Genomic DNA, 26,654 nt, shown 5'->3' on the forward strand with positions numbered 1-26,654 from the left:
TTATTTGGTTTTGCCAAATGAACTTAATTGGGGGGCAAAACTCATCTATGTGAAGCCAAATTACGTAAATATAAAAGCATGGCATGAAAGGCCTAAACAATTTATTTGTTTAAGGAAAGCCAGCCCTTCGATGGACAACTATTGGAGGATTTTGGGGTTAAAAGGCCTTAATTGCAAGGCTTCCACATTTCGTTTGTCCAATAAAAGTCCTTCTTTAGGAATGGAAAAATCAGTTTCTGGGATTGTTTGTACTTTACCCAGTACAAGGATTCCAATGAAAGCCTTATAAGGCCTGATATTGTATTCATTTAAAGACAGCCATTTGTTGGCTTGTTCTTGATATCAAACAGGGAACAAATTTGTTCCCAGTCTATCATTTTGGATGCAACCTGTCGATCTTCGACGTAAAGGATGTTCATGCCATTACTATTGGAGGTTAAGCTCCATTGGCCTCCAAATCCAAAAGAAATTATTGCTTTTGGCCCTTATTCTTGTTTCGACTTTGTTTTCCGAAATCTCGGATGAATTCGATAGAGGGAATGTTTGTCGTTTGCTACGTGCGTGTCTTGACGTTTTCTTTATCGAAAGAATCTCAACTCCCATAATTTGATCAAGGGAATGTTTGTTGTATTGCTGCGCGCATGGGTTTGGCCATTTCTTTATCAAATGTTGGGGGAGAAATTAAGTAAACAAATGCTTGTGCTTGATTAAAACTCATGGCATAAATCCTTTTATCGATAGGCCATTCTTAGAGTTTTGATTGATAGGCCTTTATTCGATAGGCCATGTTTTGTTGTTTCTTGTTTCCTTTATGAAGGAATCAAATATGTTTTGGACCATCGATTGGAAATTCATGAGTGCCTAATTCAGAGTTGGGAAAGAAATTGTTTCTTTAGGAATGGCTTATTGGTAAGGCCACGTATGTTCAAAATAATCACAGAAGAGAAGATTGAGTTACAATCGATCTGCTTCAATCGATGAGAAGGTTGAGTTACAATTGATCCGCCTCAATTTATATTTCCCATCAATTGAGGCCACGTATGTCCAAAATGACCCAAGAAGTGGGGTAACTGCTTGCAGTTTCTAGAAGGAAATTAATATGGCCAAATCGACTGTCAGAATGGCCTCATTATACGATGATTTACGAGAAGGCAGTGGAGTTTATGGGTAAACTGTTTTTGGCTCCCAAAAACACTATGTAATCCCTTGATAGATAAAAAATGTCTAGACACTGCTCCATGCTTTTGTACAGTGGAGGGCGGACGATTTGACCAAAGTTTCCGTCAAGGGAACTAATCGACAGAGCCATGTTATTCTCAACAGTGGTTATTAAGCCTTGAAGGCTTTATTGTACCAGTCGAAAAGTGAAAAGGTTGTGTAAAATTTATCTAAAACTCTTCGAGAGTTAAGAGTTAGGAGACATAAATGTTTACACCGTAAAGAGTTATCACCCGTCGATATCGACAGAGGGATGATTTAAAACTAGTTAAATTATTCACTTGGGTTACGTTAGCCCTTCACCCAAATGAATAAGGGGGGCATTGTTTACACCATATTTCACCGCCTGTCGATGATCGACCGAAAGGTGGCAATTATGAGAATGCTTCCTATTTTATTATTATTAAGTATTCATATTAATATTAGAACTAATATTAGTATTCCTTTTATTATTATTTGCATGCAAGATACTTGGCTTGCTCCTACACATGTGGAAGTTAAAAGGACACTTGTTATGCTCCTACACATTTGAAGGGAAGTGGGAAGTTATTTTGACAAGTGGAAGCAAAAGATTGAATGAAGACTAGTGGAGAAGTTAGGAGGAAGTTATTTCCTACGTTTGTTGTTTTCTATAAATAGTCTTTTAAGACTTCATTGTAATTCCTCTCCAACAAATCAAAATCTATCTTTATTTGTCTTAATTTTTGGCATTACTAACCCATTCGGGTTATAACTAGGAGTAGGAGTAGAATTTCATATTCTAAGCTTAACTTAGGATCTTTGATGTGTCGCTCACAGCGATAAATCAATCGTTGAAGATTGATGGAAGAATCTCTTCCATTCTCCTTCTTTCTTATCATCAATTTCACATTTGACTCAACTGTCATTTCTCTTCCGATGAAGTTCTGAAATTCGGCGTGGAACCACAGATCTGTCTGTGAGGAGAGTTTTTGTTATTCTAGTGACGATTCTTCTGGATCTCAAGCTGACAAGGTAATTCAAAAGCATAATATCTAGGATACTCGTTGGCATATTAAAAGGCCATCTATTGCACTGTGTCCACTCTTCTTCACAGTTTTTTACTATATAGTTTCTGAAAAATGACTCTAGTAACATACTAATAATCCATTTTTTTTAATTCAGGTCAAATGTACAACTAGACAAAAGAAGAAAGGCGGTTCTGGTAATCGTTTTTTGAGAGACTCGCAAGGAACTCAAGAAGAGAGGCATATCATCGAGGGAGCAACCTCAACTCCACCAACACAACCTTCAACTGATCATGTTGAGGGCATGTCCGTGGTGGCTGCCCAACCTACTCAGCTTCCATGTATTGCCACCAACAATGAGGGTATGAAATTTATATAGTTCTTTTAATTTTTGGTTGTTGTGTTGATAGCCTATCATCTGGACGGATATAATGTATATGTAAATTTCACAAACGAATATACCTAGAGTCGTAACAAAAAAGTAATATCCAAATTTCCTAGTACAGCTATAGGAAATTGTGAATATTGAGAAGCTGTTTTGGTAATGGTTTTGATGGACAGTTAAGGGACCAGTTTTGCTTAGTTTTCATGGACAGTTAAGGGGACCAGTTCTGCTTAGTTTTCATGGACAATCAAGGGGACCAGTTCTTCTTATGCTTTGCTGCTGCATTTTCTTGGTTTTGATCTTGGATAATGGTTCCTCTTTATTTTTAGTTAGCCTGTTTCTTCGTTTGGTTGGTATCTTGCCAACGTAGTTGTTTGTTTCTTGGGGTCTTTAGTTGTTTGTTAGTCTTTTTCTTTGCCAAATAACATAGATGTGGAATGTGATGTGATGATGTTCTGATTATAGGAATGGAAACTTAGAAAGTAGATTAGACTACGAATTAGCTATGTACAAGAGTTGCTTTTGTGTGAACCTGTGAGCTGAGTGCTATGTAGCACGGACATAGATACGGACACGGACACGGATACGGACACGGGACACGACAATTCAAAAAAAATAGAAATACGGACACGGCGGGGGACACGCCATGTGTATAAATAAATAAATATATATATAAATTCATATATACATATATTTTTTCTTTCCTTCCACTGTTGATGAAGACATGTCCTATATGAATGTATAAGATTACCATGGTCCAAATAAAGACATAATTACAATTTAATCCAAATATTTTTGAATAATTTCATATTAACCCCTCAAAATTAAATATATATATATTACATTTTGACCCTCAACCGTGTCCTCAGCGTGTCCCCCACATGTCCCATCAAAAAATAATAAAAATTATTGGACACACCACGTGGCGTGTCCAATATGTATTTGGGCATGTCCCCGCCGTGTTCTCGTGTCCAATACGTGACACGGCGCCCTTTTGGATGTCGGTGCTACATAGGCTGAGTGTTTGAGCCCAATCTTCTTGTGAGATGAGGTAATATTTAGAGGGAGGCATCTTGTGAGGGAGATGAGGCTCACCCTAGTGCATATAGAAGGTTGGTGAATTAGGCTCCGAGGGAGGGTAGAGTGAGAGGAGTAAATAGTGAGAAGTCTTTTGTTGTAATTCCCTTTTTCTGTTGTGTCATGGATATGTTGTGTCCTAGATATGCTGAGCACCATTTGTTTTTGTCTTTGGATATGCTGTGCACCATTTGTGTTGCATTGGTTCATCATTGGAATCACTGTCTGCTATTTTTTGCCTATGGTATGATGAGTAGCAGTCAACCTCAATTAATTCTTTTGTTAACCTATCCTTGAGGGATTCTCCTTTGTAGTGTTTACGCTTTTCTAGGGGGCATGTCCCTAGTTGTCTATGGTATCTCTTTTGTTATGACTGTAGCTAGTTGTCCAGTTTTGTTGCTGTCCAGTTCTGAATTGTGACTGCCTGTAATGGCTTTTGTTGTTGTCTGCTGATTGCTGTAATGGCAGCAGTTAACTGCTGCTGCTGTTTCCTATGGATTTTGTTATGCTGTTGCTTTGTGTGCAGTCCTGCTTTGCTGTCTGCTAGTTTTTTGTCCAGAAAATGCAATTCGGTAGTTGAGCTGCCAACTTTGGTTGCTAGACTTCATGGCCGACTGATATTATTCAGCTGGTCCAAGCTGGTGGTTCATAGCTGTGCTCGCCTTTCAGTGGCTTCAAAGCTGCCGAACTGCAACCTATTATGCTCCTTTTCTGCTCCAAATTCCAGATTACAGAATTCTGTCATAGCATAGTGCTATTTTCATTTTGAAGCTACTTTAAGCATAGGGCAAGCTTTGTTCTAGTCTTAATTTCATATCTCTGCTCCGTTGTTTCCGTTCCCTCTTCTTAGATGGAATGGAAACAATTGGTTTCTTCTATTTGGTATATTGTAGCCTTGAACTTATGTTTCAAAGGTTAATAAAATAAGATTTTCTGCTTTTGAAAAAAAATGTCTATCACATGTTGATATGCTTGCTATCACAGGATTAAATAGCACGGCACCAAGAAAACCTCGTAAGAGTGGACGTCCTCAATCCAATACAAAGAGAACTAGAGGAATAACACGAGGACTTGGAGTCCAAAAGAGGTTGCGGACTGAAGGGAAAATAGGTGGTGTGTACTTTCCGGATGACAAATGGAAACCAATGGGACAAAATGCTCAAGTTTATACAAGTGAAGTAGGTGTTGTATGTCGAATGTTTGCGAATTTAAGTATCCCATATTGGAAAAACATGACAGATCAGGACAAGGAGCCAATGTTTGTTCGTCTTGCTGTAAGTAATCATTCATACAAAAATATGATACTTTTGTTTACCAAAAAAAAGAGAGAGAAGAGAAGAGAAAAGAGAAATGTTGCATTCAACTATGTTATGCATTTTTTTTCTTATTGCAATTACCTCTTAAAAATTTTGTGTTTGTCACCTTTTATGTATCTTATGAATTTTTGTAGCAATCCTTGTAATTTCTTCAGAACCCTCAAGCATGTCTAACCTTGAATATATAGCTGCTTGTATTGTAATTTGATTACTAATTTATGTTGTAAATAGGAGGAGTTTGATGTAGACTTCAGCCACCCACATGTCAAAGCCGTTACTGATTACATGCTACATGGACGTTACTCTGACTACCGTCATCAACTCTATTGTTGCGTCAAGTCATTTCCCACAATAGAAGAGGCTCGTGAGCACCCAGATGCTGAAATAGATCCCAACTATTGGAATCATATATGTGATTATATGAACACAAAAGAATATATTGTAAGATATTACCTATGAGCTTACATTAATTAGAAAGAAACCTACCGAGGTGAATATGTGTTCTCATTTTTGAATGTTCAATGCAGGAGAAGAGTAAAGCAAATACAACCAAACGATCTAACATGAAAGTTCTTCACTGTTGCGGATCAAAGTCTTTTGTACGACGTCGAGAAGAATTGGTAGGATATTTTTATACAAACTGCAGACAAGATATCTAAAATAATTTGCTTTTGTTAGAAAGATATTATACCCATATTTATTGTACTTGCATATGCCGCGCAGAAAGAAAGTGAGATGGGTAGGATTGAGTTTTATAAAGCGACTCATTACAAGAATGGGTTTTGGACTTCTGATGGTGCTGAAAAGAATTATGTACGTCTGTTTTTCTTCTAGTGAGCTAATTACAATATTTTATGCTAAAATGCAAGTTAACTATAGTTATGTCTTTTTTAGAATGAAATGATAAAACTAAAGAACCAGCCTGTGCCAGAAGGGGAGACACCTATGACAGAGGATCAGATATGTGACAAAGTCCTTAGTCATGCAATAGGATATGTACGTGGTCTTGGCTACGGAGTGAGACCCGACACATCAATCAAGGTAGCACATGCCATGCGTGGACAACTACAAGAATGTACAAATAGGGCAGACGAGGCAGAACGAAGGGCAGAGGTGGCTGAACAAAGGGCAGAGGTAGCTGAAAGAAGGGCAGAAGAATTAACTGAGGAGGTCATCTCTCAACGGTCTACCATCGACTCTTTGACTGTGAAAACAAATCGCCTAGAGTCATTATATGAAAAACTTGCCTCAAGAATGGACATGGGGAGTTCTCCTACATCAACTTGGTAATATGTCTTCTTCACATTGCATTACTTTTCCACATTGGAGGACTTTTAAGGAAACATATTTATTTCCTCCTATAAGATTTACCAAATATTCCGTTTTTGTTGGGTCATTGTTTATTTAAGTCTCGTGATGCCCTAATTCTTAACTTGACCCAGAAAGGGAGGTTTTGCTCTGAATTGTCCAACAGAAGGTGTGATACATCCGATGCCAACAGCCATTGTTAGGCAGAGTCAGTCTTCTTCAACTAATAGATCTTTGCCTTCTCGGCTCCATTTTTCTTTCAATTTCATGGTGTTGTGGATTGAATTAATGTAACTTTGAGTTTCTTTAGTTTTTGTCACGTTTCTGTGGGTGTTTTTTAGATTTAGTTAACGGTTAGACTGGCTGACCATCTCTTTTAGCCCAGACCTTAAGTATTTTGTGCATATTCAAATCGAGGTGTAATCTTGCTCTTTATCCGTGAAATGTGCTGATTAGATTTGTGCATATTCAGATCGAGGTGTAATCTTGCTCTTTATCCGTGAAATGTGTTGATTAGATCCATCCAACTGTTTTGCTTTGATTTGGAAACTGCAAAATGCAAATTCCCTCCCTCTGCCATTGAATTTTGGATGTAAAATGTACCGACTAAAGATCCTCGTTATCTTGGCAGATTTTGCGGATTCCGGGAGTGTTCAACAGCCTTTTTGATGGACTTTTGAGTTGGAATATTGGTACTGCAGGTATTTCTTAATTCTGGTGAATTTCACCTTCACCGTTTTCAACTAGTTTTAGTTGTTTTGAATTAGTTTTTTGGTTCTGAAAGTTTGGTTTGGTTGTTGTTCAGTGAATAGTATAACACTGTTGTCTGTAAGAGAGTATGAGTCCTTTTAACTTGCTGAATAGTTGGCGTTCCATTGTTTCCCAGTGGGGGCATTTTTCTCTTACCCTTTAGGGTGTAGCCTAATAGGCAACGTAGCTTCTAGCAACTAATTGCGTGCATAATGATCTATTGTATGGTGCAATGCTTAAGCTAGACTCATGACCAGAACTTTGTGACAAGTTTCTTGGAACTTTAAGAGAGAGAGAGAGACAAATGAGGGGGGAGCTGGTCACTTGGTAGCCCAATTCTAATTTGTTGGCCCACATTCAAATTTAAAATTTGAGTATGCACGTCATTTACCTCCAAGGGTGAGACTGTTTCCCCACGTGTCTCCCATCAAAAAATAATAAAAATTATTGGACATGCCACGTGTCGTGTCCAATACATATTTGGCGTGTCCCCGCCGTATCCCCATGTCCCCGTGTCCAATACGTGGACACGGCGCCCTTTTGAAGTGTCGGTATTACATAGAGTGCAACCATGAAACCTTGGACCATTCCTTGGACAAAACTACCAACCTCACGGTAACGGCAGCTAGCATGGCTTGCTATAATTCAGCAGGCCAGCGAAATAGCAAGACAGCAGACAAGCCTCAAGCTGCAGCAGCTGTAGCAACCTGGGCAAGTTCAAACAAGCCTCACGGACTGCACACAACAGCAGCCGTGAAGAGCACCATAGGAAAACATCTTGATACACCTTGACACGAAAAAATAGCTTGATACACCATGATACATCTTCACACAGCATAGGATAGTAGCAAGATACATCATTTGACATGAAAAGCAGCTGCCACAGGCTGCCAGCTTCCAATAGCAGCGAACACATTACAACAGTAGCAAAGCAGCACGAAAACAGTTCAAATGCTGGACTGCAAACAGCTGGTGCCATTCTCCCAGCCCTACATAATGTCCTGATTCTAATTTTGTAAAGGTTGAGTTAGCAAGAGATGAGACAAGTGTCCCCACTTTTTTTTTTGATCGGCGAAAAAATTTATTAAAACTTGACAAAGGGTACATCGAAGGCTTTTAGAAGTCATATCCAAGCCTCATTAGAAATGAACAAGTCTTCATGCACACATTCACTTGAGCTCATGCATTCTTCATAGTTTTGGCTTTTTATAGTTTTCCTGATTGCACTTTGACTTGGGTTGAGATCTAGTAGGAGCTCAATACCTTTCAGTTGAGATGGACGAAAGTTGCAATCAGATCCAATCACTGTTGGGAAATTGTATCCAGTAACTTGTTGATCCAGTTGGTTACTAAAATGGGCTTTTTCATCGTCGGTTTTAGCACTAGAAATTTCACTTTTAGAAAATTCATTTGTTGATGGGCTGTTGGAGTCTTGAACAAAAGAGTCCAAGTTGTGGGAAGATGTAATTGAATTTGAAACAATATTGATTACAACTGCATTTGGGGCTAATACATCAGCCGACTTTGGAAGAAGAGAATTTTGGATATTCTCAACTGATGTAATAATTGTTGCTGCTGCCATGCTTGTTTCTGTATTGGGAAGAGCTTTCCACAGGTGGCTTGCCTTGGGCCTTTGAATGTGATCATCATTAATTCCCACCCCATGTTCCACCTCATGCTCCACATCATATTCAATATCTGCTATGTCCTCTTTTGGTTGGTCCTTGCTGGCATCCATGTCATTACCTCCTCTGTCCACGTCATCGTCTTCCCTAACCTGTCTAAGAAGCACGGGCACGTCGACCATCACGTGTCCATGTCACGACACTCTCTGAAACGTGTCTAACATGACTAAATATACATATAATTTTTCTATTATGTTTTCCTACTCAGACACTAGGGATACTATTGAAACATGTTAAGAACAAAGCATGTTTAATACTTTGTGTTTTTGCTCTGCATTTTGGTATTCCTAAATAATAGGAAATTAGTCCAAAACTACTTCAAGGGTGATTATATTTGTAGTGTACCCGTTTCTGGTACTAATACTCATATGGATAATTGGGAATACTCTATGTTGCATGCATCTGATCATTTCCACGCTTATAGGATTGATATTTATGCAATTTTTGACGTGTTGCATGCTCTTGGATTCCCTAGAATATGAATCCTACCTATGATGACATTGAACTTATGGCATTTCGTGGATAATATTATGACATTGGACTATTACTGCATTTGGGCCTTCAAAAGTGGCTTGCGACTTTTATTACCTTGCAATTCCAATTAACTTTAACCATTTTGTACTCTAACCACGTTTTGAACTTTGCAGATGAACAATGAAATCAATTTTTGGTAAAATGGAGCATGGAGTCACTTTTTGCAGTTGTTCAGAACTAACTTGGACTTGGTTACAGCTTGGAGTATGAAGTTCACTTTTTGCTACTTTGTCATAGACTTTACCTAGTATTTATAGTTTTGGATGTGGTGTCACTAAACACATTGAAAAACAAGTATGTTGTGGAATTTGTTGTTTTTGGGCATGGTTAATGACTGTTTGTTGCATTTGAGAAACATATATATTATGTGGTTATTAATGTTGTCAAGGATTTTATTGTTAATGGTGTATCTTGTGACTACGTAGTTGGTTCTTGGTATTTTTGAAATACAAGCTAGTTGTAGTTACAAAAGATATTTAGAGCAGAATTAATTTTATGACCAGCACAATCCATCATAAAAAAAAAAGTGTAGCAAAATTAATTTTGTGACCAACGCAATCCATCGTTTAAAAAAAAAAAAGTGTTTTTGCGACCAAACTCTCTAGTTGTCAAAACAGGTAGATAGGAAATCCATGGATCTTTTCTGCGACAAAAGAAAATATATTCTGTGACCCGCTTTTGAGTCTCCAAAACATGTTTTTTTGAAGTCTAATTGACTCTTTTGCGACCAGAGCTTGTATTTGACGACCAGATTTTACTTCTTTTTGTGACCAGCGCATGGTCACAAAATTATAACCTTATTGTGACTGGATCCATGTGGTCGCCTAAGGTGAACATATTGCGAACACATCAAAGTTTGGTCAAGAAATACCAAATACGACTAGCTTGTTGCGACTAGCTTGGTGACCACACTTTTTGGTCGTTGTATCAATTTGCGACCAAAATGATGACTTTTTGCAACCTTCTTGTTGGTCGCAAACAACACAATTTCTTGTAGTGAGCTTGTATGCGCGTGCTGCCCGAAGAATACGTTTTGCCACTACAACCGGAGAAGCTGATATCGTCAAGCCGTGTTGCTATTCCGGTGATAGATTTGAGCAGTCTGGATGGATCGATTGGGCGCCGGAGGATGACTGTTGAAGCCATTGGCTCTGCTTGTGCTCACTGGGGTTTCTTCAGGGTACAAAATTAACTTGTGCTAATTCGGTAATCCTAATACTATTTATGTCAAGGGAACAGAATAAATGTTGAACCATGTTTGTTGGTGGTTATAAATATTTTCACTAGTACCCATTTTATCTCATTCTTTGTTATTAGGCTTCCAAACAAACCGATCTGCTCTTGAGCAACTTGAAGCTCTGCTCGACTTGTTTAATAGTCGAGCGGAGCTCAAACTCGAGTTTTAGGCTCACGTAGTAAACGAGCCCAGCCCAACACTCTATAGCTCGGATAACCTCGTTCCCCTCAATGCCTAAGTTCAACATTCATTCCTTTTAGTTCTGAAATTTGAACATTCATGATCCAAACTCATTCCCATACAATACTTTTACTTGAGTAAAGTGTAGATAGATATGGGCCTAATATTCAAAACCTAGACCGGCCCAGTCCAATCGAGGGGCTGGGTAGTGGGTAGGGCTAAACTTCGTTTCGCCTCGGGCTTTTTCTAAGCCAGCCCAAAACAAATGGGCCGAATCTATATCACTAATCAGATTATTGGATCCTTCTTAATTTCAATTAACAGATTATAAACCACGGAGTCAAGGTATCGTCAATGGAAGAAATGCTGAAGGTTGTGGATGGGTTCTTCAACCTAGCAGCGGAAGAGAAGATGAATTATGCTTCAGAGGATGTGATGAATCCGGTACGGTACGGAGCAAGCTTGAACACATCGCAACGACATGCTCTTCATTAGAGAGATTATTTGAGACATTTTGGCCATCCTATTGATAATAGCTTCCACCTTTGGCCGCGCAATCCCTCTACTTACAGGTAACATGATTCTTGCTCTCTCTAATTGACGTCTAAATAAATCCGCCAATTCGGCTAATTAATTAGTCCTTTTTCATATTCACTTCGAATTTATTGCATCTTCTTTTGCATCAAATTTGTGGTAGGTTTTGTCGAATAAAATGTAAAACCGAATAGATTTGAAACGTCTAGTAAAAACAGAGCTTATAAGGAACAGAACTATTTTTTTGTAACTATATCATATGGGTCTTCTTGTTGCAACTTACCAACCAACTAAAAATGAGAACCTACAAAATGATGTCAAAAGCAATAAAGCATCCTTGTTTAGGGTAAGCATTTTTTAAAACTTACTCTAAAAATTAATATTCCATTTGTTTCAAAATAAGCGTCATTTATTGGTAGTTATGCCATTTATAATTTTTTTTAAAAACTTTTCAACCTATAATATTTTTTTAAGATTTTTAAAATAATGTATATAAGAACTAATTGAAATCTATCAAACAATATCTATATTGGATATGAAAAATACTATAGATAAAAAGATATAGACAATATTTTGAGATCTCCCAAATAGTGGAAAGGAATACTTAGACGGAGAGAGTATTTGATAAGCCGCTTAAAGCTACGCCGAATATGCTAGCTAGCACGCTAAGTATAAAAGATCCAACAGCCATTTTGTTGTTGTATCTCAAATTCCCCTGCATCTTATGACGTGAAGAAATAGGTTAGAACTTCTAAATACTCCTAGCTGATAAATCCAAAATCATGCTTAAGTTGTTCTTTTGGCTACTGTCACATATTATCACCTTAACATCCCCTAAAACAAATTTAAAAAATCTTGTTGAATTAGTCTCTCCAATCATTGTCTAATTTTTTCCGATCAAAAAATTAAAAACTTTCGTTTGGGATGGTCAAGAAAGTTATTTTTTGGCCCAAAAAACGCTAAAGCTAATTCACGTGACTGTCGTTTCTAAATCGTTGCTAATTTGTGAAAGGGTTGTGGCCAAGGAATACTTGGAGGAGGTTTGGGGATTGGCAATAAGGATCTCCGGGGCAATCTCGGAAGCCCTGGGACTCGAACGGGACTACGTCGAGAAATCGCTCGGCGAAGGGTGTCAAATCGTGGCCTCCAATTACTACCCTCCGTGTCCGGAGCCGCACAGAACGCTCGGGCTCGCAGCTCACTCGGACCACGGGGGGATCACCATCCTGATGCAGAATGAGGTCGATGGCTTGCAAGTCAAGCACCAAGGGGAATGGGTTGCTGTCCACCACATGCCTGGTACTCTGGTTGTCAACATTGGAGATTACATTGAGGTAATTCTCAATGATTTTAATCAGAAAGTCTATTCCCACCACTCTCTTGAACCACTTCCCCCACCGGTCTCATTTTCACCATTCAAAAGTATTTTCGATGGTCTGGATTTTAAAAGACTCTTCTACAGAAGAGTTAGTCTCTTCCCTGGAAGAGTCTTTTAAAATTCTGACCATTGATTTCCAAGACAGACGGTGGAATTGAGCGCTGCGGTGAGGCAGAGGAGCGGTGAAACAGAGCAGTAGGGTAAGCACCACGTGCTATTTTCAATAGTAGGTATGTATAGTAAACATCATCTTTAATGCAGTGAAAGGATTTGTACAACTTTGGGTGGGTAGCTAACCCTAGCTGTCATGGACCGTCCTCATGGTGAGGGAATTAATGTGCACAATGTAGACTATGGCCCTTTGTCAATGTTCCCATGAAAATTTTTCCACTTTGGTGTAAAACTAGATAGACATATAAACTAGAATAATATTGAAAGTGGCTGGCAAAACCGCACAGTCTGCACTAACTTTAGAAATGAGATCCGGAGATCCTGTTGGGCACTTTCTGTAGTGCACGTTGCAAGGCAAATCCAAGCCGTCCACGAGTGTTTTCAACGGTCCAGATTTAAAATAAAATCTTTCAGGGAAAAGATAAACTCGAAAGAGTTTATTTTAAATCTGAACCGTTGAAAACACTCGTGGACGGTTGTGATTATATCCTACAGGGTGCACTGCAGGAAATGCCCCGCAAGATTTTTGATTCCTTAGAAATGAGTTATACCCAATTAGCCAGGAAAAGTAGCGATGTGACGACAAACACTTATGTTAAACTGGGGTCAAATATCACCTATTACGTCTATGAGATTCTAAATCTCCAATACTCATATCTTAAGTATGAGCTAATACTATCCGATATCGGCCAGTACACCCACTATCATTATCATTGGTATTGGTAAGTATCACAGCACCCCAACTTTTTCAATTAGAACCCTGTGCAATGCCCTGTTTTCGTAATTTCCAAATTACATGTTTTGAATTTGTACCTCAGATATTGAGCAATGGGAAGTACAAGAGTGTGGAGCACAGAGCAGTGGTAAATGCAGAAAGAACCAGGATTTCGATCGCAGTGGGCCACGGCCCGGAAATGACTGCCACAGTTGCACCAGCGAGCCCATTAGTTGATGAGAAGAGTTGGGTGAAATACAGGCCCATCATGTACAAAGACTACATGAGGGCCCAACAGAGCAGTGCTGTAAGGGGGAAAAGCCCATTGCAAGCCCTCATGACCAACACCACTATCATGAAATAAATTTTTGGGTGTGGAGTGGGTACCACATGGCGGTACAAGTCAGCGATCCCAATCATCAAAATGTGTTTTAGATGGCTGAGATTTATCCTCTCTCTCTTTCTCTTCTCATCCTACCACTCTCTCTCCTCTTTTTCTCTGTGTAAAACCCGGACCATCCAAACACGTTTGAACGGTTGGAATCGCCGACAGATACCACGTGTGTGGTACCCGCCCGGCACCCGAAAACTTATCTGTTGATTGATGCTTCCGTTTTTTCTTGGACTTGCAATACTGAATGATATAGTAATGGTGTGTTTAATTCTGTCATTTCAAGTGTACTAAGGGACAATGTAAATTGTAGTAGAATTCATTAGTGAAATTGTCCATGTTTTTTCTGGCTTTAATTGGAACCACAGATGGGCGGTTGGATTAGTCTTTGGAATTAGTCGATGTGCGCATAAACTGGCTAGCATCCAAGTTATCAAGAAATATTGAAGTCTTCCATGCTATTTAAATAGTACTTCCTATTCAATGAGCCAGGGAAAAAAGTCGAAAGAGCCGAACTATTAAAGAAATTTTGGTTCTATGATTTTTCAAGACGAAATTCAATCATTCAAGATTTTACAAAAAGTTTTGATAAATTAAATATTTATGAGAAGGTCCACCATTTTCTGAACATCACAAACAGCACTATCGTTTCGCTTAAAGAGGCGGTTGGCATGACCTTTTGAGATAAAGAATGATATTTTTTGTTTGATTCCTTCATTTTAATTTGTAATTAATCAATATTTTGCCAGGATCAATTTCATCTTCACTGCACGCACGAGATGTTATAGCATCATATGAGAAGCAAAAAAATGATCAAGGTGAGCCCAGTTTAACAAATGTTCAGAATAAATGAAGAAATTTTGACTTATAATTTTTTTTCTTCAAATTACGGACATATATCTAATTCCAACATAGTATTGTAATTTTTGAACCATAAATTGGTAGGTTGATCTGTATTGACCAGTGTAACAAGAGTTCCAAATATGTGAAGAAATTTTGATTGTAAAATTATGGGCATACATTTTGAATTCCAAATGGAAGTATTCACAAAATATGATTCCAACAAAATATTGTACTTTTCAACTATACATTTACTAGGGAAAGAGTATACTTAAAGAAAATTTGATCCCCCACTGAGATATATGTGTTTTTTTTTTTTTTTTTTGTTTATCTGGTATCTTCAGCAGCCATCAGTTTTTTCGATTTATCAATATCTCCATTGGTCATCAGAGCATAAAAGGATCCTCCATGCAAGAATTAAGGGTGGAGTAAGGTCTCTTTGACTTCTGCCCTAAGGGCCTGTTTGGAAACAACAATGTAAAGGGGGATTATGATATCCCCTCCTAATACGTGGGTCCGTGCATATGGCATGGTTTGGAAGTCCAAAATTAGGGTGGATATCTTTACCCCCCCCCCCCCCCCCCCCCCCCCCCCCGAATACCGCCTAAGGGGGGTGTTCGCGCGTGAGGTGGCTTAAGGACTGAGCGGGCGTGCCAAGACTTGTCGCGTCTAACGTAAAGGGCTGAGCGTCCCTGTTCTGACTTCTAAATCTGAGAGGGCAATAGTGCTGCAACCTAAGGGCTGGATTGTAGTGAAGGTCCGTGGTTTTGCCTCTTCGTGCGAGGACTTAATAGTTTCCTAACCGTGTACGAAAGAAAGTAACAGCGTAGAATTACTTTACTATATTGTAATAATAAAGTAGGGGATGAAGAGAGATATGAATAACTTTATTATGTTTCGTAATAATAAAGTTGGGGTACAAGAGAGATAGAAACCCGAATTACTTGGTGAAGTAATTGAGTGAGGGTGAAAAAATAGAGATAGTTGCTTCGCTGGGAAGGCTTTGGTTTTAAGGGTTGAACTTGATTGGTGTGTGAACCCTTTTTTCTTCTTGTCTTCTAGTATTTATAGGCCAAGGGTCTTCGATTTTCTGCATGTAAAGGGCTTGTTGTCCTCTTCTCATGGCGCCATGTGTCTTTTGCAACTTCCCCTTCATGAGATCATGAGGTAATAGGTAGTTATTGGAGGTTACAAAAGATCATGGGCAAATAGTGCACCGGTCCAGATCTGGGCCGAGTATCCTGCCTTCGCCACGAGCTGACATGTGTCCCGAGTAGCTTTCAGATCTTGCCAAATGTCCCAAGTAACTACCCATTAACATATTTAGTGAGATCATAGGTAGTTATTTGAGGTAAATAACAATTATCCATGAGTTAATTCCAAATTATGGGCAGTTGAACAGTTAGTGGGCCATTTCCATTTCCTATTTCCATGGACATCAGAGAATAATGGACCTATTTCTTCTCCTTCTTTTGTGGATGGCAAAGAACCCAAGTCAAATGGCTTGTCACTATGCAACAACTTCTTTCTTTCTTTCCACTTTTCATGGGCCACTTGGGTAATGGGCCATTTAATTAAATTAAATGGCATATTAACATATTTAGCCCATATCAACACTTGGGCCAGCCGAATTCTTTTACAAATTGGCCCAAAACCTCCAAACTCGAGCCCGAACCAAATTAAAATTAATTGGGCCCAGTCAACATGGGTTTGGCCCATCAATTTTAACCCAATTCATCTCTATTCTTTGGCCCAATTTAATTAAAAGATAATTAAATAACCTTCCAACGCTTGCCCAGGACTGGGTGCCATAAACGGGTGTAAACAAGGGGCTTACACATGGCTAGCATGGGAGCTGGCTATGTGGAATCCCCCCTTATAATACCCCCTCTCTCTTCCATTCAACTACAAAAACAATATTATCCCCCCATTTTATACATCATCCAAATCAAGTATTATTTAATCCTCCCGTCACATCAATGTGGATCTACTCTTCTTACATAATACCTCATATTATTCAATCCTCCCTTCTTACATAATACCTTCAAATCTAATACCTCATCCAAACGAGCCCTAAGTTACATAATTTGCGGACACGAGCGTTAGCGGTAACGAGAGCGTAAAAGAGTCTTTGAAAAATATCTCAAACTAGTTAAATTCGCGAGAGTAGGAATTGAGAGCACAACAACAGTAATCGAGTATTGAAACGGAACCACATTTCAGTACTTCACCTTTGACTTTTGCCATACCTTTGTTTCATTTATCCGTAGGGGAGGTCAGATTATTTGACTTTTATTTCGTAGATGAGGGAGCATAGTGCAATTATGTCGTAATTGAGTGTAAACCCGTGGGATGTACTGTACTATTGTTACCCCGTTCCTTCCTTCCCTGTTTTGTTCCTATTTAATTTTTTTTTGTCTTTTTTAATTTTGTTTCAAACTTTTGTGAATTATAAATTTGTCTAAAAAAGGAGCAATTCTTTTAAACATTACAAGCTCAAAAAGCACAAAATGAGTAAAATACACATTTTTTTATTTTCCCATGAATTAATAAACCACAATAGTTTGAAGCAAAAAACAAGAAATGCAAAAGTTTTCTGAATAAGAATAAAACCAAAAATAGTCCCCCCCCCCAAAAAAAAAAAAAAAACCAAAAGAGAGAGAGAGAGAGAGAGAGTGAGAGAGAGAGAGAGAGAGAGAGAGAGAGAGAGAGCGCGCGCGCCAAGGAGAACCACTACTGGCCTAATTAGCTTTTCTTGAACATAAGTTACATAATCTTTCAAAATGACATTCGCTTCCGTTATCAATTCTTGCTTTGTGCTTGCTTTTCCAATTATTCCCACACTCAAGAATTAAAAGCCTTGTTCGTTTCTCTTTTTGAAAAAAAAAAAATTCTAACTCAAAAAAAACTCATTACCATTACTTCTAATTATTACTTTTCACTCGTTACCTCTATCTCCAATCATTATTTTCATTTCTCTTTTTATCTCTCTTCATTCATTACTCATACTTTCTTATGCCCATAAAAAATTTCTCGCAAATTTTTAAAAAACTCGTCCAAACAAAACATTATTTATTTGAAGAAAAAAATTCAGACGTTTTCACGCTCTCACAGTCTCACTTCCGCTGCCTTGAACACGGAAAAGAAAAGTCTTGTTTCGTATACGTAATTACGTCTTAACGTCAACCCGCGTTTTTATTTCCCCCAGCCAGCCAGCCTCTCTCTGTCTAAACATAAAGTAGTATTGGACACATACATTTGTACACATATCTTGCACATATACTTTTATGAAGCCCATCTCGGGTCCTACCAATATGATCCGAACCGCTCATTATTTTTAAAATAATGTTTTAAGAGTTTCTGTAAAAAATCAACTCGATAGGATATTGGTAAGGGCTTTTTCGGAAATCGCAGTGCGAATTAGACTGTTTCACCCTATGATTTCTGAAAAAACCCTTAACAATATTCTATCAAGTTAATTTTTTACAAGAACTTTTAAAAAATTATTTTAAAAATAATGAGCGGTTTGGATCATATTAGTAGGACCCGAGGTGAGCCCTATAAAAATGTATGTGCAAGATATGTGTAAAAGTGTATGTGCAAGTAGCATGACTGTTCAAAATTATCCTTCTTGTAAATGCCTTTATGCATCATCGGTGGCTCAAAAGCTGAGATTCCGGAATCCCACAAAAGTCCAATAACCTCTCCATACAGTACATTCCTATCCACCCACCCTTCATTACTTTTCGAAAGTATGATCATCTGTGTATGAATCAATTTAATTCTATTAATATGTTACAGTTATGATTTGGATCATGTTTGTTTCAATAATGGGTTCTAGCCAATGAATAAAATTGAGATATGTGTTGTACCTTTCTGCTGGTTCTACTGTTCCATTTCCATGTAAATTTCTCGATTGGAAGGCCGTAAACGGGAATCGTCTTCTTCTGTTGTGTTTGTGGCTTTTAATGATGTTTTTGTTATTCATCTGCTATTGCTTCCCTCTTGAATTAAGAACTTTTTAGCTTTTCTTTAGACGGTCAAAGTGTTCGGTGTTGGTCAGTTTATGTGCACCTCCCGTCCGGTCAGTCAAAGGCCTATCCACGCCGGGACCGAGAAATTTACAAGAACAACTTTTTAGGCTGTTATTGTACTATATACCCTCGTTCTTAAACAAGAATTAGAAAGGGATTTCTGAGCGAGCAATTTCCCAGGGCTAGTAATATAGGAACGTGTATGTGCGTGTATGCTTTTCTTCCTAGGAGAATGATAATTGCAGGTGGTCAAAATATGTGCTCCGTGGTGAATTAACGAATTGATATTGCGTTTTGGGTGATACAAATCACAAACTTGGCTTCTTTTCCTTGGAAATTTTTTTTTGCCTGTAAAAGAGATAACCAGTCAGATACAAACAGGCCGGTGGGTTCGGCTGGAGTGCCTCTGATGGTAAAGTCAGCAACTGATTGATTATCCTTCAGTTGAGTCTAACTCAGCCGAGCAAAATAATCGAACAAAGTCGTAGTATGAAAGTGAGGGAGAAAGTGAGTACTGAGAGGATATTAGTCTTTTAGTTGTTTAGGTTTGATCCCTTGTTACTTCTTTTGCTTCTAAGTAGGCCAAAGGCATGAACCTATCCCAAGGCTGGTTACTAGTTCACTGAGACTCTAGTCATGGGTGATTGTTGCTATCTTTTTTATGATCTTTGCGTGTACACTTTGGACGTACTCAGATGGTTATCTGTCATAATGGCAATATTCCCGATTGGCTGATGCAACCCAATGTGATCATTTCGGAGGCGCATGTACTACCGGTTGGTGTCTGTTAGTGTACTACTTATATACTGATTTCTTCTTCTTGGACTAGAGCTTTTCATTTTTTCCCCACTGGTTGGACTCAATATACTTCTGTTTAGATTGTCTCAGTGCCGAGCACACTTTTCTTCACATTGGATACTCTCTGTGTAGAGCTTTCATGCCTTCAGATACTAGAGCTTTGTTGGATGGTTCGCTGTGGCCTGTGGGCTGCCACGTGTCTAATGTACTAATTTCATTTGTCACTTTCTTCTTGATCCGCCTTAATTACCGCCGGCTTAGTAATCTTAACTCCTTGTCCTGAATTCACCTCCGACACTGGTATAAAAAAATGCTACTCTGTAGAAGTGAGATTTTGATGTTTAATTGTTTAAACTATTTTCATGGCTTTAATGTTTCATGATTTGCAGGAGTTGTGAAAGGGAGCAACCATGCCTCTCATAAGTGAAAATGGGGATCCAAATAAGCTTAAGGTATGTGATTGCTTCTTTTTATTCTTTCAGGCTGTGCTTGGATCATGCTGAAAGAAATGACATTGTCTTGTTCACTTACTTTATCCTTCATATTTTCCATAGAAAGTCAAACATTGGAGTGAGATAAACCGAGTTTCTTAAATGGAATCTGAGGATTGTATGCTGCCATTTGCAGGGAAAGTATGCTGCAATGTTGGTTTGTTGGCTTCTCGGAAATGGGTGCCTTTTCTCGTGGAATAGTATGCTTAAGATTGAAGATTACTATGCTACCTTATTCCCAGTAATTTCATTTCCAATTTCTGCATTATTTTCTTGGGTTTCAGCAGCCATTTTCTTTGGTTTCTGCAGCGTTGTATTTGTCTAAAGATGGCACGACTAAATTCATGATTGGACAATTTTAGCTGTAGTTCCACGCAATCCAAAAGTCCTTCAAAGAATTAGCCAACTAGGCTGTAAATTAGTGCTTTGTTCATTACAGAACTATAGAATCCATGCTCTTAAAGCAGAGTTTAGCCCAATTTTTTAGCGTGCAGATGCAAGTTGAAGTACCTTGGAAATTCCCTATCTCAAATTTCTTGCAATCTGGAAAATCTATGCAAACTGAAATGGTGAAAACCTAGTGTTTTGCCATATAAAACTTAGCAAATCCTGTATTTCCTGTTACTTGAACCATCATCGCTTTCAAATGCCACTGTCAAGAAGGCATCTCTGGTCTCTGCCCTTCTTGTTCTTCCATCCTACGATTGGATAAAAGCCAGTGATGAGTATTTGAGCACTATACTAGATGTTTCGTTGAACGATTCAAATCCGCACTGTACTAAATTGACTGGTGATTTTACTGTAAAGGAATACTCCATGGTTATCTTGAATTAATTGATGACTTTCATTGCTTACTGGCCACAAACGGTTATACTTTTGTAAATTGCATGACGTTAATAACTTAATGCTATGTTCTTTCCCTCACATTCGAACTTTCTGCCTAGATATTGTTCTCCTCCTGAATTTTGTCGATTCAAGGAGATTGTTTATTGGATATGCCTTATCCAATTTGCCTTGAGATTTAGTTCATTATGAGCATAATTGATGAGTAACTTTTCTTCTTTTTGTATTCTTGCCGTTGTTGTGCTTGTTGCAACCAATTTGACAGAATTTTCTTTCCTTATACAGCGATACCACCCCTCGAGGGTCCTCTCTCTTGTATATCAACCGTTTGCACTTGGAGTGCTTGCAATCCTGACATACAAAGAGGCAAAAATCAATACTAGGCGAAGGAACCTATTTGGATATACCCTATTTTTCATAAGCTCTCTTTTGGTTCTTGTTGTAAGTACCGTAATTACATGGTGTTACACCAAGTTTGCTCCTTAAACGTATGGTTTTTACTAACTGATACTCCTTTATCAATCATGTGAGTCTGTATTGAACTATTGATCCACCTTTCCATTATTACATGTTAGTTGGATTTAGCTACATCTGGGAAAGGGGGAATTGGAACTTATATCGGAATATGTTTTATTAGCGGTGCTTTTGGAGTTGCGGATGCTCATGTTCAGGGTGGAATGGTTGGAGATCTCTCATACATGCTACCCGAGTTTATTCAAGTAGGTTTCTATGGATGGCTTATTTGTGGTCAACAAGTTTTTTTCTCTATTCTTATTTGGCATAGTTTCAAAAATTTGAAAATCTTCTTGCTTTTTTGATTCTTCAGCCTTTCCTTGCTGGTTTGGCTGCATCCGGGGCTCTGACCTCTGGCCTGAGGTTGATTACAAAGGCAGCATTTGAGAATTCCAGGGATGGCCTGCGCAAGGGAGCTAGTAAATTCAAGTCCTTTCTTTGGCCACATCGAATTACACTTGGCCGCATCGAATTGTACTTGGCAGCGATGAATTACTCTTGGCCGCATCAAATTGCACTTGGCCACTACGAATTACCTTGGCCGCATCAAATTGCTCTTGACAGCATCGAATTGCTCTTGGCCACATTGAATTGCACTTGGCAGCTACGAATTGCACTTGGCCGCATCGAATTGCACGCTACGAAGTGCAATTTGATGCGGCCAAAAGTAATTTGATGCGGCCAAGAGTAATTTGTAGCGGCCAAGTGCAATTCGATATGGCCAAGTGCAATTCGATGCGACCAAGAGTAATTTGTAGTGGCCAAGTGCAATTCAATTCGTCCAAGAGTAATTCGTAACGTCCAAGTGCAATTCGATGCGGCCAAGTGTAATCTTTGAAGTTATGTCACTGGAAATGTTGTCAAAATATGATACTCTCCCTCTCTTCCTTAATGTTGGCCCCTGTTGGGGATTCCAATTTTTTAAGAATGATATGCAATTATTGCACTTCCATCAAATTTCATGATATAATTCCCTTAGTTGCCCCTTATTGTATGACTCACTCGGAATACAATACTAAATGCTGACGAGGATAGTCTTGGAAACTTACCAATTTTAGGATTTTGACATTTCAAGAGGGACTAACATTTTGGAACATCCTGAAATTGAAAACCAGACCAACAATTAGTCATGGAGGAAGTATCTAATTATCTATAGAGTTATAGTTTTTACTTTCGCGGGAATGAAAACTTCTCAACTTCATGTTAACTTTTTGGTGCAGTGTCCGAGTATGAAGCAAAGTACATTGTGTTGATGAATTTCAATGCATTTTTTCCTCTCAAGGTTTCGTTTTTGGAAGTTCATTCTCTAACTTACATAACTGTCATTTTCCGACCTGAACTTCTACTAATCGTCTATCTTTGTCAATCTGTTTATGTAGTTCCCTATCATGCAACTTGTACTCTATATGACATCCCCATCCAAAGACAGAGTTGGAATCCGCTAAAATTAGCCAACAAAAGAGCTTTTCTAGCAATATACAAAAGTGTATATATCATTAGTTTTTTTGGGTAACTAGTGTATATCAGTAGCTAGATTCATTGATTCATCTATCTCATTATATTGAGGCATCGAAGCAACTAGTAATTGCTAATTTTCTCTTTCTGTTCTTTGCAGTTTTATTCTTTGCTATCTCTGCATTCTTTGAACTGCTCTGCGTTCTTCTCTATGCATTTGTATTTCCAAAGCTTCCAATTGTAAAGTATTACCGCTCAAAGGCAGCATCAGAAGGATCCAAAACTGTTTCAGCTGACCTTGCTGCTGGTGGCATTTATGCAGAACCAGTACAAGAAGTACGTCTTTTTTTCTTACTACTGTGATGATTATATGAAGCAAGATACTCCCATGAACGCTTAACTTTTTGTATATGTGTATACATCGACCAATCATTTCGTGGAACCCATGCAGGCTGAGGAAGACCCTAAACGACTCGAGCGACTAAGCACCAAGGAATTGTTGTTTAAAAACATGGATTATGCACTTGACATGTTTCTGATTTATGCTCTGACATTGTCGATTTTCCCTGGATTTTTATCTGAAGATACTGGATCACATAGATGGGGCGGATGGTTAGTGTTTCATTGCAGATTGTTATTGTTCTCGTTTTAGTTTTGTGCATATTCATTTTTCGTGTTTCCCAAAACCCGAGTAATGAAAAGAATGGAACACTCATCGTTTTGGTCTCATTTGTGTTCATGAGAAAATAGTTTTACAAAGTTCGTTAGTTCAATAACATCTTTTTGGTTTGTTCCTGAGAGTGGATTTGGTATCAATTTTCATAAACGTTTCCTGGAAAAAGTTTTCGGAAAGGGATAGCCAAGGTTCTGTATTGTTTGCAAATAGAAAACAAAATATAGAAAGCAAATTAATACAAAACAGGTAATTATGTTGCTTATTACATGTGAAAACATTGTCAGCATACAGATATGTGTATACTGTGTGTGCTGTTACTCGTTCATAAGTCGATAATATGAATAAATACCCATATAAACGTTCTTTCTTGTGGTATCTTGACTACTTGCATCCGGTAATAATTCAAAAATACGATTAACTACCCATATAAGCGTTTTTTCTTGGGGTATCTTGACTCCTTGCAAGTGATAATATTGCAGGTATGTACTTGTTCTGTTAGCAATGTATGACGTGTGGGATCTTATCGGGAGATACATACCACTTGTAAAATGCATGAAGTTGGAATCGCGGAAAGGACTTACTATTGCAATTCTTTCTCGCCTCCTTCTTGTCCCGGCCTTCTATTTCACAGTCAAATATGGCGACCAGGGTTGGATGATAATGCTTACATCCTTCTTGGGGTTAACTAATGGTTACCTCACTGTCTGTGTCCTGACTTCTGCTCCAAAAGGTTACAAGGTTCGTTGATTTATTACCTACTTATTTCTCGAGTTTGTTACTAGATCTCTACTAGCTAGATACTAGGTTTTATTTTTTTGCTCGGCCTCTGCTAGATATTAGGTTGCGGTTGATGACGGGAAAGTACAGGGAAAAAAGAATAAAAATTGGTATTTGTTTCCTGTCTGTGTCCTAAACCCTTTTTTCTTTGATCAATCAAGAAAATCTTATTACCAAGGTGATAATTAGCAAAAGTTGTTATACCAAGAAGACGTCATCGTAAGGAAATTGCACCACAACTAGGTTGGCACCTGAGCCTCACAAAAATGATATGCAACCAAGAACCTTATATGCATCGAACCACACCATAACCAATTATTGGCAAGAGGCCAACCAGAGTAACCGAGAAAACTTTTCGATCTGCGCATCTACCAAAAAACTACAAGAGCAAAGACCCTACCCAAACAAGTCTCTGGAAAGCTGGAAACCAAGATAAAAATGAAAACCAAATCAAATAACCTCAAGGATATTAGGGAAACGGTAAACCAAACCATTCAAAGAGAAATCATTTTGTACAAGCTTTGGGCAGAGGGTATATGTCAAAGTACCGGACATGTTCTGTCAAGGTTACAGGGGACACAACAAAACATACTTATTCCTCGACATATTTCTTAGGAAAAATGGTGATTTCATAAATGATATGGGAGTTTTTTGTGCATAGTTTTGAGATAGACTTATATTCCAAATATGGTTCCCCCATTATTTCTAACTAAAAATCCAGATCCTACACCCTTGCCAAGTCGTAAGAGTATGACACGGGTACTCTACTTTTAGAAGAGCCCATGTACCCTAGACATTTAGCTTTTTTTGAAGGGTAAAGTTTCTTGCGAATCATGTCACATAAAATGCACGAGATGGTGCTTCGTAAGAATATTGAAAACTAAAACTTTTACGTACTTTCTGCTAAATGGAATCCCTAATATGCTAATTCTCTTGTATATTCCTTCGTTTGTTTTACCTCTTGAGTTAGTTTTATAGGAATCATTTCCTCTCAGGGTATTCCTAACGGACAGTGGTTAATATGTAGGGACCGGAGCAAAATGCATTGGGAAATATACTTGTGCTGTTTCTTCTAGGGGGGATATTTGCAGGGGTGACACTTGACTGGTTGTGGCTCATAGGGAAAGGTTGGTGACCATTTTTATTCAAGTTTAATCTCTAGCTAGCGATTTTTTGTCGCCCCCCTCCTTTCGACAGCACAAAATGAATAATTACAATTTGTAAAATCTCAATTCTCGAATCAAAGAAAAAGTAGTGGTACGAGAGCCATGTTTAGAACAAGGTGGAAGAAGTGTTGCTCCAATTTATACTTGTATAAGTACGTGAAACGGAATAATTAAAAACATGCTCACAAGCGTTTGTGTATTGTGTTTCTTTTTGTGCTAGATAGACAAGTTAATTGTCGAACGTATTTTGAGTCGAAAATCTATGCTACCGTTGCCTGATCGCAGCCATTTCCAAATGGGTGATTGTATGAGAAATTAGTTTTGGAAGTGCAGGAAATTGGAGAATCTTCGCCATTCTATCACAAATTCAAAAGTTCTGCAGTCTCAGAATTTCCAAGAGACTCTTTCCAAATTTGAAAGCGAAATATCAAAGGTAGAAACGATTCATTCATTCAGTGTGCGGGGTCAAAAACTCCAGTGAATTGGGACTTCGGATTTCTAGTTTGAGAAGAGTTTCTTCTTCATTTCGATTCTGTGATCGCGGCATTGCTGATCACAGCTCGTTTCGGGAAGAGTTTCTTTTGATTAGTATAGATCGAAGGTAGCATCTCTACTTAGGGCAGGCTCGCGTCCCGAGGACAAACATTCAGCCGCGGCCCTGACCTTTTAACATGTGAGAGTAACTTTTTCCAGAGTCAAAAGAAATGCAGCTCTTTCTCGAGATCTCATGAAGGCACCAAAACTCATAGTATTATAAGTACCACAAAGCCATCATCAGATAAATAATGAATTCGATCACCACCTCGTTAATCAGCACCATGAAAAAACTACTCCAGTCAAACAAAAGTTTCTCAATTCATCTCACGTTTGAGTCTTTTGGAGCAGTAGTAAGTTGGCCTCGTGTTCTCTATTGTGGTATGACGAGCATCGAAATTCGGACACCCGGCCACCTTCTCCGTTCCGCTCACCCTTGAGCTTGAGGAAGTACTTTGTGTAAGGTGACACCACGGGGCGTGCTGATGTATTAAAGAAAAAGGAAAAAGAAACAAACACATGAACGCTTTGACAACCAACTCAGGTAGAAAAACGCAATGTTAGGTAGCCCAGAGTAGTCAGTGAGATTGATATTAGGTAGTCCGAGGAGTTAGCCCGAAAAGAGAAATTAATAAGTGGTTCATACTCACTTTGATGTGATC

At 38.5% G+C, this 26,654-nt stretch overlaps 2 protein-coding genes across 16 annotated transcripts in view; both read left to right on the forward strand.

Moving 5' to 3' along the window:
* Positions 1 to 25,717, forward strand: part of LOC131321927 (equilibrative nucleotide transporter 3-like) — a 56,426-nt gene extending 30,709 nt beyond the window's left edge. Inside the window, exons 1-10 of one of the 15 annotated variants that reach the window (XM_058352964.1) lie at positions 18,329 to 18,418; positions 19,927 to 19,989; positions 20,165 to 20,228; positions 21,157 to 21,312; positions 21,447 to 21,590; positions 21,698 to 21,803; positions 23,000 to 23,175; positions 23,291 to 23,451; positions 23,995 to 24,253; positions 25,320 to 25,717. In XM_058352964.1, the coding sequence (XP_058208947.1) occupies positions 19,967 to 19,989; positions 20,165 to 20,228; positions 21,157 to 21,312; positions 21,447 to 21,590; positions 21,698 to 21,803; positions 23,000 to 23,175; positions 23,291 to 23,451; positions 23,995 to 24,253; positions 25,320 to 25,427 (1,197 nt within the window). In that variant the 5' untranslated portion in view covers positions 18,329 to 18,418; positions 19,927 to 19,966 and the 3' untranslated portion in view covers positions 25,428 to 25,717. Of the gene's footprint in view, positions 1 to 18,328; positions 18,472 to 18,541; positions 18,609 to 19,535; positions 19,743 to 19,926; positions 19,990 to 20,164; positions 20,274 to 21,156; positions 21,313 to 21,446; positions 21,591 to 21,697; positions 21,804 to 22,999; positions 23,176 to 23,290; positions 23,452 to 23,994; positions 24,254 to 25,319 lie in introns of those variants that run through there. The other 14 variants (XM_058352957.1, XM_058352966.1, XM_058352958.1 and 11 more) reach the window with 14 other exon arrangements.
* LOC131321929 (uncharacterized) lies at positions 2,150 to 9,699 on the forward strand. Its single transcript, XM_058352972.1, has 8 exons — positions 2,150 to 2,211; positions 2,362 to 2,566; positions 5,214 to 5,423; positions 5,510 to 5,602; positions 5,706 to 5,795; positions 5,877 to 6,268; positions 6,922 to 6,991; positions 9,373 to 9,699. Coding segments are annotated over exons 2-7 (855 nt in total). The 5' UTR covers positions 2,150 to 2,211; positions 2,362 to 2,497; the 3' UTR covers positions 6,923 to 6,991; positions 9,373 to 9,699.
* Positions 25,718 to 26,654: the final 937 nt, after the last annotated feature.

The sequence above is a fragment of the Rhododendron vialii genome, chromosome 4a, assembly GCF_030253575.1.
Source record: "Rhododendron vialii isolate Sample 1 chromosome 4a, ASM3025357v1".
Taxonomy (NCBI): domain Eukaryota; kingdom Viridiplantae; phylum Streptophyta; class Magnoliopsida; order Ericales; family Ericaceae; genus Rhododendron; species Rhododendron vialii.